At 41.0% G+C, this 12,624-nt stretch overlaps 1 protein-coding gene across 5 annotated transcripts in view; it reads right to left on the bottom strand.

Annotated features, from left to right (window-relative positions):
* RPGR (retinitis pigmentosa GTPase regulator) overlaps window positions 1-12,624 on the bottom strand; it is a 54,783-nt gene that overhangs the window by 1,262 nt on the left and 40,897 nt on the right. For 4 of the 5 annotated variants that reach the window (XM_037512532.2, XM_037512533.2, XM_037512536.2 and 1 more), the window contains one exon: window positions 11,618-12,241. The exons of the other annotated variant lie outside the window; for it this stretch is intronic. In XM_037512532.2, coding sequence (XP_037368429.1) covers window positions 12,053-12,241 — 189 coding nt within the window. In that variant the 3' untranslated portion in view covers window positions 11,618-12,052. Of the gene's footprint in view, window positions 1-11,617; window positions 12,242-12,624 lie in introns of those variants that run through there. 5 annotated transcript variants of the gene reach the window in all.

Below are 12,624 nucleotides of genomic sequence, written 5' to 3'. Positions count from 1 at the left end.
GGGTTGTGACACTTCTCTCCGTCTGACAGAGAAGCAAGTGGCTAGAATACTTCTGACACAAGAATAATTTAACGTGGTAATAAGGAAGCAATCAATTTGTCCCCTAGAGGCTATGCATTTGAAGAGGAGTAACTAGTGTGAGACTGGGAAATTTTTTTGCATGAAATCTATCCTCAGAAATATGCTCCCAGCCAGCTATTATGATACTGATTTCCCAAAGAAGACCCCAGTTCTTGGCCTATGAGGTCAGCTCAGAGTCCTACAGAGGTGCAGTTGACCCTTACAAAAGGCTGCATCCATTGATTTGTCACTCAATCTCTTCTTCATCCTTCGGATTCTACTGATGTTTGGCATATTTAGGGGCTCTGACTGCTAGAAAGCCGATTCATCTCCAAACACACTGGAGGCAACAGCTTTGTCACATGTTTCAAGTCAAAGAAGGATGTGCAGAGGAGAAGGAAAGCTTTCACCTACTCTTTTGTAATCAACCCAAAGGTCATCGTCACTGCCAGGACTTAGACTGGAAAATTAGTCTTGCAGGCTAAAGAAAGGCTTCCAGCTACGAGAAAGCTAACAAGCAACCTCTCCTCGTGGTTGTTCCCATGCCCTTTCTCCTGCTGTTCCTAAAGTTCTCTCCTGGAGGCTGAGTTTCTGGTGCACTGTGAGGTCTTCTGGGAGGCCAGAGTGCATACTGGAAACCTTGCTGTTTGGCCAGAGCTCTGAGCACTCCAGCCAACTTCAAAGCAAGCCAAGTTCAGAAACAATGAGTTAATAGTCCATTCTGGGTTGCATCATGTTGCTAGTGATAACTAATCAAACATTTCATTAATCAAATCCTGTTGGACTTTTTGTTCCAAGTCCTTTTCAAGGATCATCCTCTGTGTAACCCTGGTAAATAGCCAAAGTAAAGTGGATGCATGGAAAAGTTACAAGACTTGCACCAAGGACCACAAGCGTCTACCACATCCAAGCTGAATAAAGGTGCTAAACTATGAGCACTGGGATTATAGCAATATTTGTCAGGCAGCTGCTCGAAGTGTTCCTGCATTGCTGTGGCCCTGCTCTCTGTTGGTGTGGCTCCAATTTCTGTTAATCAGGAGCATGTAAGATAGAGGCATTTCCCCCACTTGCTTCATGCTCCCTTCTCTTTAAGAGAATAATACAGAGTGATGTGTCTCTTTCGTGTATGATCTGGTACAGTGAAACCCAATGCTTGGCTTCTAATTCTCAAATAGATGCTATCGCGTGATGGCTGCATTGTATAGTTTTTCTCCAACTCTTTTTTTCCCTTTCAGCAAAGTTGTCTAAACTCTCTGCCCCTATCAACCTACTTCAATCTGGGTCTGTCCACATGGCGCCTCTGAAATCACTCTTGTGTCACGACCTCAATGTTATTTGTATCTATAGACATGTTTAGTGCTCAGCTTGTGACTAAAGACAAGACATGAAGAAGGAAAATAGAGAACCACGAGAAAAACAACCAGAGTCCAGATCTATGGGCCCTAGCTTACCTGAAATCCTGCTTGATTTGAATGGTAAGAAATGTCACTAATACTGGCATCATTTGACTAGGGTTTCTTACTTGTGTCTCAAGCATCAGTATGAGAAACAGGACAAAGAAAGCTTCGATAATACCTAGGTGTTGGCAGCTATGGGCTAAGATGGTGACTTCTTTTTTATAGTCACAAACTTGTTTTGAGAATGACCAAATAAATAACAGGACCAATATTCTGGCAAGTATTTTAAATGATTGATACAGTAGATGTGTGTCTTTTTTTAAAAAAATATTTATTTATTTATTTATACAAGAACCGGGGTACAGGCCAGATGTGCGGGAGGGTGAGAGGATTCACCAGAGCCAGAGTGGGGAACAGAACAGGCAGACTGACGAAATACACTGCTGAGGGGAGCAGTGGGTATGACAGGAGAGGTCTGCTGCTCTATGTGGGACCCTCGCCAGCCGGCTGGGATCGAACATGCACTGCAGAGGCTGCGGACAGCTTCACAGCGCTGCACTCAACCACCTGCGCCAACAGGGGAGGCCCTAGATGTGTGTCTTAATGACAGCTCCACACCACTTCCAAATAGTATCCTGTATTTTTTCCTGGAGTACTGCCTATTGTGAAAAATCTGGGGGTATGAGAAATCTAGATGGCTCCCCCTCCAACAAAATGGCTGCCTCCCTTTCACAACCTGGTGTGGTCAGGAGGTTACGTTTGGCGCTTGGGTGTGAGTGGAAGCAATGTATGCCATTCCAAGTTGTCCCTCTACAATGGACGTTTTGTGTGCGCTCCTGAGTCGTTCCTTTTAATCTTAGCTGGAAAATGCAAACTGAACTCAAGTCATCTTGAGCATGATATAAATGGAAGCCCCATACTGAGGATCACAGTGCAGCTTTACTAGTCAGGACTGCACATTTTTGAACTGTGATCTGAGTGAGAAACATATACTTCGAATAAGCCACCAAACAGTAGATCTTCTGTTCTAGCACCTGGCACCGGCTCTGAGGGATAGAACTTCCAATAAGTTCTTATGATCAAACGAACTTATCTGCTAGGTCTAAGAACTGAGTGTTACTAATATGAAAGTATTAATAAAATTCTGACTTTGGTGGGTTTTCATAGCCTAAATAGTGGTGGACATGAAATATTTAAACAGTTCTCCGGCCAAGAGAAGCTGCTGCAGACACTGGAATATTTATAGTGTAAGACAGGAAGAGTCATGATATTTGTGTTTCCATAAGGCTAAGGAACCATTTTCATCTTGGATCAGATCTAGAAATTATTTTTCCTGCCAAAGTCTAACTTGGATAAAATCCTTTCCTTCACCAATGTGGAACAGAAGCCATAAGAGGAGAAAACTGAGTTTCCACTCAACAGAAAACAGAGCCACAACACAGAGAATGTGATCTTATTTCCAGAGTTGTATGATAAAAGTAATGGACTTTTTGTAGTGTTGGAGGGGATGAACCTGCCTAGAAATGGAGTTGCCACCTCTCAGGACTTCAAAGTAAACTTTGAGCAATTACTCATGCAGACATATAAATTTTCTGAAATATCCTATGGCACAGGCCAATTCCTGCCCACCAGATATCCATGTGCTCCCTTCCATTTCTGAGCCTTCTTGCAATTATGCAGAAACGTGGCCAGTTCTGGCCATGAGAAGTTTGAGGCATCCTTCCTCGGCTTTAGCATGTAAGAGCTAATATGTATAGTTCAAAACCTTTCCACAAAGAAAAGTCCAAACCCAGTTGACTTCATGGGTAAGTTCTACCTAACATTGAAGGAAGAAATAATACCAATTCTCATAAACTCCTAGAAAAAATTGAAGAGAAGGGAATATGTCCCAACTCATTCTATGAGGCCAACATTGTTAATCCGATGGCAAAACCAGACAAAGACACTAAAATAAATAAATAAATAAAAGTATAGATCAATTTCCCTCATGGACATAAATGCTCTAAATTTTAGCAAATTGACAAGATGTATGCCCTGCTATTAGGCTCATAGCAGCACTGTCCAAAATGGCCAAGACTCGGAACCAACCAAATGCCCATTGAGAAACACTGCATAAAGAAATCATTGACTGTATAACTTAATGGAATATTAATCAGCTATTAAAAAAGATGAAGTAGTGCTTTTTGAGACAAAAATGGATGGATCTAGAGGTGGTTATGCTAAGTGAAATAAATTAGAAAGTGAGGGCCTCCCTGGTGGCACAAGGGGTTAAGATGCAACCCATGAAGCTGTCCATAGCCACTGAAGCACGAGTTCGATTCCTGGCCAGGGAGCAACCCACATGGCGCAGCAGACCTCTCCTGTGTCACCCGCTGCTCCCCTCAGCAGTGTACTTTGGTCAACCTGCCTGTTCTGTTCCCCACTCTGTCTCTGGTGAATCCTCTCACCCCCCACACCTCTGGCCTGTGCCCCAGTTCTTGTATGCATAAATAAATAAATCTTTTTAAAAAAAGAAATAAATTAGAAAGTGAAAGTTACTGGATGCTTCCCTTCATTAGTGGAATATAAATAAAGAAAAACAAACTGGCAAAACACAACAAAATAAACAGACTCTGGGAAAAATACAGTGGTTCCCAGAGGAGTGGGGTAGGAAGAAGGTTGACAGGGGAGCAAAGGTGATAGGGCATTGGCGTGGGAACCTTGGGGGGGTGAAGCAAATGTATATACGGAGGCGTGAAGTTGTACGCCCCAAATTATATAGTTAGGTAAATGCTGGGCAAGTCAATAAAATTTGAGAAAAATAAAAAACTAGCAAATCGAATCAAACAATATAGAGTATAATATATCACAACTGAATGGAGTTTATTCTAGGAATACAAACTCTTTTTAACATTCAAAACTCAATCAATGTATTTCACCAAATTAACAGATCATGAAAGAAAAACTAATGATCACCTCAATACTAAATATTAATGCAAAGCATGTGACAAAATTCAACATGCATTTCTGGTTAAAATTTTCAGCAAATTCACACCAGAGAGAAACCTGTTCAACCCAAGAAAGAGCATATACAAAAGAACTGCAGCTAATATCACACTTCATGGTGAATAATTGTATATTCCCCCCCTCAAGTTCACAATGTCCCCTCTTGCTACTTCTATTTAGTATCGGAAGCGCTAATACAATAATAACTTCAGTGCAAACAGGCAAGAAATGGATATAAAAGTTTTTCAGATTGGAAAGAAAAAAGTACAACTGTCTACTTAAAGATGAAATGACTATTTATGTAGAAAATCCAATAAAATCTACAAAAAAGCTATTAGTGTAATTGAGTTCTCCATACTATTATATAATTTTGAAAACTGCAATTTAAATACAGTACCATTTGCAATGGCTTTTTTCTTGTAAAAAGCAGTGTCTATTACATTAATCTGTTTCTATAAATTCTAAACAATGCAAACTATTTCTATAAACTCGTCCATTTCTATAAACTGAAAAAAAAAAATGCAAACTTGCTATAGTGACAAAAAACCTATCAGTGATTGTCTGGGGGAGAGGATAGAGAAGAGTGGTAAAGAGAAGGCATGAAGAAGCACAAGCAGACTTGGGGGAATGACAGATTTGTTATATTGAGGGTGATATATGTGCATATGTTAAAAACTCATCATATTGTACATTTTTAATAGGTATAGCTTACTATATTTCAATTACACCTCAATGAAGCTATTTTTTCCGAAGTGCTATAGGGAATAGATCAGATTTAAGGGTACAGCCCTCAATAAAACCTCTCACTTGTATAAAATCACTCAGAAAAGATTTAAGATTATGGCCTTCTCTGTCCCCTTGGAGTCCCTCACCACTAAATCAAGAAAGCGACAGATAAGGGATTTAGAAAACAGCAAAAACAGTGTGAGATCTGTAAACCATGTCTCCCAAGGGCTGCGTGGTTGCTACATGGGATTGACTACAAGCATTTTTTTATGGTAAATAACATTTTATTAAGTTAATTTTTTCCAGTGTACAGTTCAGCACTGCTGTACACTGCAATTGTACCCCCATCACACTATCTAATTCTACAACCTTTTCCTTTTTTTTAAAAGATTTATTTATTTATTTATTTATTTATTTATTTATTTATACAAGAAGCGGGGTACAGGCCAGAGGTGTGGAGGGTAAGAGGATTCACCAGAGACAGAGTGGGGAGCAGAACAGGCAGATTGACGAAATACACTGCTGAGGGGAGCAGCGGGTGAGACAGGAGAGGTCTGCAGCGCCACGTGGGATTCTCACCGGCCGGCCAGGATCGAACCCACACTGCAGAGGCTGCGGACAGCTTCACAGTGCAGCACTCAACTGCCTGCACCACCAGGGAGGCCCTCTTCCTTTACTTTTACATTCCTTGCCATATCTAAAGTAGTTAGGGAAGAACATCTCTGTCCCCTTATCCTGTGTAGCTGTTCTTGGAAGGGATTACAATTAAAATCACAAGATTGGGGCCTCCCTGGTGGCGCAGGCGGTTGAGTGCCGCACTGGGAAGTTGTCCACAGCCTCTGCAGCGCGGGTTTGATCCTGGCCGGCCTGCGAGTAACCCACATGGAGAAGCAGACCTCTCCTATCTCGCCCACTGCTCCCCTCAGCAGTGTATTTCGTCAATCTGCCTGTTCTGTTCCCCACTCTGTCTCTGGTGAATCCTCTCACACTCCCATGCCTCTAGCCTGTACCCTGGTTCTTGTATAAATAAATAAATCTTAAAAAAAAAAAGTAAAGGAAGAACCTCTAGAGGTCAGATCCAGGGGCCACACAGAGCAGTAGAGAACTGAGTTCCTCCCAGACAGAAAATCTGGCCTGATTGACTTTCAGCAAGGGGTCCCCAACCACCTGCGGAGAAGGGTTCTGAAATCACTACCTTGGCCATTTCCATTTCTTCAAGGCCTCTTTTCAGGGTCTCCTGGGGTTTATGAAATGTCACATTTTTCGAACCCCTCTATTTGCATGCAACAAAAAAAATTACCTTAGACTTCCTGTTTTCTAGTTTGTTCTTTAACTCTCCTGCTTAAAATCTGAGCCCAAATGGGAAAGATTATCAATGAGATAAATCCAGGACCCAATTCATTACTTCAACATATTTTCCTTCTAGACACATTTCTCTTAACAAAATAATGTCCTTTATTTAAAACACAGGTCATTATTTGCCCTCTGTGGGCCGTGCTTGGTACTGCAGCTGTGAGCTTCTATATACACACGCCCATGTGAACAAACTGTCCACATAAAAACCCGATTTCAGCTTCATTTTCAAACAGCTGAGGGTCTGGCAGTACTGGGCTCAGCAGTGGGAGAAAGAAATCACCAGCTAGAACAGAGTGGCAGCAGCTCCAATATGCTTACCTGTCTAGCATCTGAAAATACTTTTGTTACATGACTCCTAGTTTAATTTTTTATTGAATAAAATATCCCTCTCCTGTGCTGAACACTTTCCTATCTTTTGATTTCCCCCCAATTTTCATTTGACTTATTATTCAAAGATAAAAAAAAGTAAAGCACATTTAAAAATTCTGACTTCACTTAGCATAGTCACCTTAAGATCCATCCATTTTATTCCAAGAAGCACTGTTTCATCTTTTTTTTTTAAGATTTATTTTTATTTATTTATACAAGCACTGAGTACAGTCAGAAGCGCGGGAGGGTGAGAGGATCCACCAGAGCCAGAGCGGGGAACAGAACAGACAGACCGATGAAATACACTGCTGAGGGGAGCAGCGGGTGTCAGGAGAGGTCTGTTGCACCATGTGGGACCCTTGCCGGAAGCCTGGGATCGAACCGGCGCTGCAGAGGCTGCGGGCAGCTTCGCAGCCCAGCACTCGACTGCTGCACCACTAGGGGAGGCCCTGTTTCATCTTTTTTAAATAGCTGAGGAGTATTCCATTAAATATAAATTCTAGGTTCTTTAGCTAGTCATCTGTTGATGGACATTTATTTTGGTTCATGTTTTAGCTATTGTGAACAATGCTGCTATGAACATAGGTTTAATAGGCATAAATTTTTTGATATTAGCCTTTTTGTATTTGGATAAATACACAGAAGTAGCTTCACTTATTTGTGGAATATAAATAACCAAAGAAAACAAACGGGCAAAGCACAGCAAAAAAAAATTCCTAATCAAGAGGTTAAATACTCTAGGCCCTGACACCTGCTGCTATAAATGTCCTTGGTTCATAGTGGCTTTTACTAATTTTTCCCAGCCTGGGCATCCCTGAGCTATCTACAGACCTTCAGGCCAGACTGGGTCAGACTGAGGTGTGGGCACACAGCCTCCATGAGACATTCACCCATGAGATGGTCACAACCTCTGCATGACCACTGAGCTCCAGCAAATTGATGCTCATAACTACTGACAAGAAAAGGACCCCACTTAGATGGACAAGTGAGCTTTACAATCTACTCTCCTGGCATTCCTGGCCGATAAAGTTGAATGCCTTTGTCTTTAACCCTTAGCCCTGGCACCTCAGAGAGTCTGTCTCATGCCCAGAGAGGTCTCCCCAGAGCGCTCTTTCCTTGCTCTTTGGCTCATCAATAAATGCTGACTCCTTGTCTGTCCTCCCTGCTGTCTGTGGGGTCCTCTGTTCAATCTTGACCAGAGGGTCTCAAGAGCTCTTTCCTGTGCTTGGGAGGAGGGCCCCTCAGTCCATCTTCCAATTCCAAGCGAGTGGAGCTGGTTCACCCTCAGATTATCCATTTGCATTGCTGGAGGGTGGGATGGTACTGAGGCACCAGGCCTGCTTCCTCATCTGGTGACATTTCCAAGCTTGATGATTATAAAACTAGTTTCGGCCCCCTTTTGATGTGTCTGATGGCTACTTCTGTTGGAAGAGACATATTGTCTCCTGATTATGCAAAGACTTTCTTTTCCATACAGAATTATTAATAGCCTATGGGTGGTAGAATTGCACTGCGATGAGCCATATGGTAAATGCTTTAAAAAACTGAGTTTAAACTTAAAAGTGTGCATAAACTTCTAAGAAATAGATCCTTGTCCAAACTCTACAACTGCAAATGTGATGATTGGATAATCACTTAACATTTAGTAGTGCTCAGTGTGCCTGGCTGGGGTCCTAGAAAAGATAGCCCTGCCACAACTCCTGTTTTGACGTAACTAGAAACACATTGATGGAAATTTCAACATCGAAATGTGTCTCCACAGAGGATGCTTTATCATTGGAGAGCCAGGATGTAACACATTTTAGGAAAGTAACAGTGAATGTGAGAGACTAGGGACTACAAACAATTGAAGGTACTTTTTGGATGCTCTGCAGCCCTCAAACTGAAGCATTGTTATGGGTTAACTCTGTCTAAAAAGATGTGTTGAAGTCTTAACCCCTATACCTCAGAACATAATACTTTGTGGTATCAGGGTTTTTAAGGCAGTTATTAAGTTAAAATGAGGTCATTAAGGCGAACTGCAACCCCCTATACTAGTGTTCTATAAAAAGGGGGCATTTGGAACCAGAGATGGACACGCACAGAAGGAAGACAAGGGGAAGACGGGGAGAAGGCCACGTGAGCACAAAGGTGTGAAGTGATGTATCGCCAAGGCATGGACTGTTGGAGGCTAAGAGAAATTAGGAGAGAAGCAGAACTTCCCTAGTGCCTTCAGGTGCAGTGTGGCCCTGCCAACACCTGGATTGCAGATAACTGGCCTCCAGAACTGAGACAATAAGTTTCTGCTTTAAGCCACCCAGTTTATGTTCCTTTGTTACAGAAACCCTAGGAGAATAATACAAGCACCTTTCCAGAACCATACATTTCTTCTCCATACTTTGAAGGGTTTCAGTGATGACCAATATTTTCATTATCTTTAATGTTCAGGTATGGATTTGCATGCTCCTGCTCTTTCACAATATCTTAGCATCTTATCACCACTGACATTTAGTAAATTAAGATCCATTTAAAATTTGACCCAATATACTCTAAATGATGTCAATAACCACCTCCTCCCCCGCTCCCGCCAGTCAGCAAATTCATTTTTCAGTCCCAAAAAGGTCTATTTTCAGGTCACCAAGAAATGTCCAAAACAACATAATTACAGAGAGGAAAGAGAAATGAAAAGATAATGAATAGTTTGGGGATTAAAACAAAATCATTTCAATTTGTTGGAACTATATTAGTAAATGCAAATCTCTTAAATCAGCGTAAACTGATTCCATCAATGATCTTTTCTAATTTTTTACAAGAGTTCCTAAATATGCTTAATTTTTCAAGTTTATTGTCCACTAATCTCATTTCCATCCTAGGAAACAGGTTTTTAAATTGTCATAATATCTTCAATTGATAATGCAGTCACAGCCCATTTTCTTCTTTTTACTCTCACTGTGACTGTTTTCTGAGTTTCTAGCATAATAGCTGGCACAAGGGAAGTGTCAGTAGGTGGTTCTCCAATGTAAAAGCCAGATATGAAATGAAATTTAGAGAATAAATACAATACAAGCATTCCCAGTCCAAGGGCAGATGGCTGGGATGATTTATAACATTTTACAAAAAGTATGTTCTCCTATCACTAACATGGATTCTTGGTGTTGCTGATTCTCAGTAAATCACCTTATTAAATGCCTGAACTGTTTTGAGATATCTGACAAAGCAGGGTCACTATTAGTTTGCTTACGCTTGTCTCATGTGCTCTGCCTCATTTCCAAGGGCTTTGACTTAAAAATGACTCTTTGATCCCTAATCTGTCCCTTTTCTCCTTGGCAACGGTGGGTAGGTTTCTAAGACGGAGCCTAGGATTCTCGCCTCCTGCAATTCATGCCCTTGTGGTGTGTTGTACCCTCATCTTGAGCGTGGGTGGAGCCTGAGATTTGCTTTTTACCAACAGAGTATGTTAAAGTTGACAGGATGTCACTTCCATGATGATGTTACCTCAGGCTGTGACCCCTGTCTCGCTAGTAGACTTAAATGACTCTACCTTGTAGCTTTGATGAGGGATGCTGCCATAGAGAGAATAAAACTGCTATCAAGTTTCTATTGCTGCATAACAGATTACCATAAGCTTAGTAGATAAGGACCGTATCACGGGGCAGGAGTCTGGGCACTGCTTAGCGGGTCCTCTGCTCAGGGTCTCACAGGCTAAAGAAAGGACCCTGCCAAGACTACAGTCTAGTCTGAGGATTCAGTTTCTCTTCCAGGTGGTTGGCAGAATTCGGTGCCTTACAGTTAACTGATTAGGAATTTTAATTACATCTACACAGTCTTTCACCTTTCCCATATAACCTAAGGAATGGAGTGTATCATACACATGGAGCCCGCCCACACTTGAGGTGGGGATTATTCAGAGCAAGTAGACCAGCCGGGGGGCAGCTTGTAGGCCCACCTTAGAATTCTGCCTACAACAGGCCTGTCTTAGTACTGTATTGAGTTTTACTCCCAATTGGCTACTGTAGCTTATATTCTGGTAGGGCATTTTTGCAATACTTAACTAGTGCCACCACAGTGGCAACAGCAAAACAATTTTATTAATTTTACCATTAATAAAATTGAATTACACTAAATGTAATACTTACACAGACAACTATTTGGCTAAGATTTCAAAATCACATCTTTTCTAGACTAACACCCTTACAAGCTCTGTGAATGAGACACAAAGATGGAGTTTGTCTGTCTTTGTTTGAATGGGACAATGGTGGCTGATCGAAGAATAAAAGGTTTTTAGTCAGAAGCTGGAATGGGGGAAATGGAGGTGGTCCACACAGGGACGAGTTTCCAGCAAAGCAGACATGTAGGCTTTACCTTTCCTACTCCTTGAGGCAGAGCAATGTGAGGTGAGACCAGCCCAGGTAACCGCTGTCAGGGCTAGCTGTGGCGGGAAGGAGCCAGACTGGCCCTGCAGGGCTTACCTACGGTGGTGAGATGTGGCGTGGCCAAACACCCCACATCACGCCACACCATCTGCAGTGTTTCCATGCCAAGTTACCCTGCATAGACAGGTGTGGAGAGCACAGATGTGTACTGCTTATGCGGTTGCACTAACATTTTCTTTACTCAGTAGTCAATGCATTTTGTGTCCTTCAATATTTTAAAATAAGATTTTTTGGCCTGCATTTTGTCAACTGATAACCCCAAGTACCTCTGACTTTTGTTCATAGTCATCCATTTAAACAGTAAACCGACCAGATATAGTTTATTAAAATATGTTCTTCAAAAACATTTTTGCTGTTTTAAAAATTGCAAATACATTAAAACTGTTACAGTGTCGTGCAATTGCAAAGATTGCATTATGATATTATAAAGAAGTAAAACTGTTTAGTAGAAACTATGAAATATCTTAAAATTTCACATATAAAAATATATTTTTATGCAACACTGAACAGTTAAGGCCACAACACTTGAAGGAGACTCTGAGATACATTTTGAAATTGCTTGTCAAAAATTTTAGCATAAATAAATAAGAAAACTGGTCATGTACTGATCACACCAAATAAAACATATTAACTTATATATTTATCTTTAACTTATATCTTATCTTTATCAGAAACATCCCTTCAGAAGTCATGTTTTTCAAGTATAAATTACAAAACGCTTGGTGACCATGAGAAAAGAGTGTGTATTTATAGTAATGTGCAAGTTCTTGTCTTTTTTGCAACAACTGAGTGTGAAGCGTCTTCATGATTCTGTTCCACGTGGTTCCTATTGCCTTTCAAAACTATTTGATCTCCTATTGCTTTTATCTCTGGGAGCATCTCGTTGTTCTGCATACTTTTCTGACCTGTCAATGACATCCTTTTAAAGAAGAAAATCTAGAAAAAACACATACACAAGAGAATTTTCAGTAAGTGAAATATTCACTTGGTAATATTTGGAGGTATCATCTTCAGCAGGTCATATCATTACTCATAACATCTTCATGGGGTCTACTGCATGTGCAATGGCATATTCTTAGCATCCATCAGCATTTTTCCTTTTGCCAGTGGATAGTGATTCCCTCCAAAAACAACATCTTTCAGAGTTTAACCTTCAACACTACCAGTGCCTTGCTAAATATTATATTTAATTTAAAGAACAAATTTAGTATTTTACTTTTTTGTGTTGTAAGAGGAAAATGATGAAAACTAAGCTACTCTGGAGAAGGAAAAGGACATAGCTCCCTGTTGCTGTAGACGAGAGCTTCTGGAAAATGTTA

Source organism: Talpa occidentalis, unplaced genomic scaffold (assembly GCF_014898055.3).
Source record: "Talpa occidentalis isolate TD23 unplaced genomic scaffold, MPIMG_talOcc4v2.1 talOcc4.15, whole genome shotgun sequence".
Lineage (NCBI taxonomy): Eukaryota > Metazoa > Chordata > Mammalia > Eulipotyphla > Talpidae > Talpa > Talpa occidentalis.
This window is presented reverse-complemented; position numbering and strand designations above follow the sequence as displayed.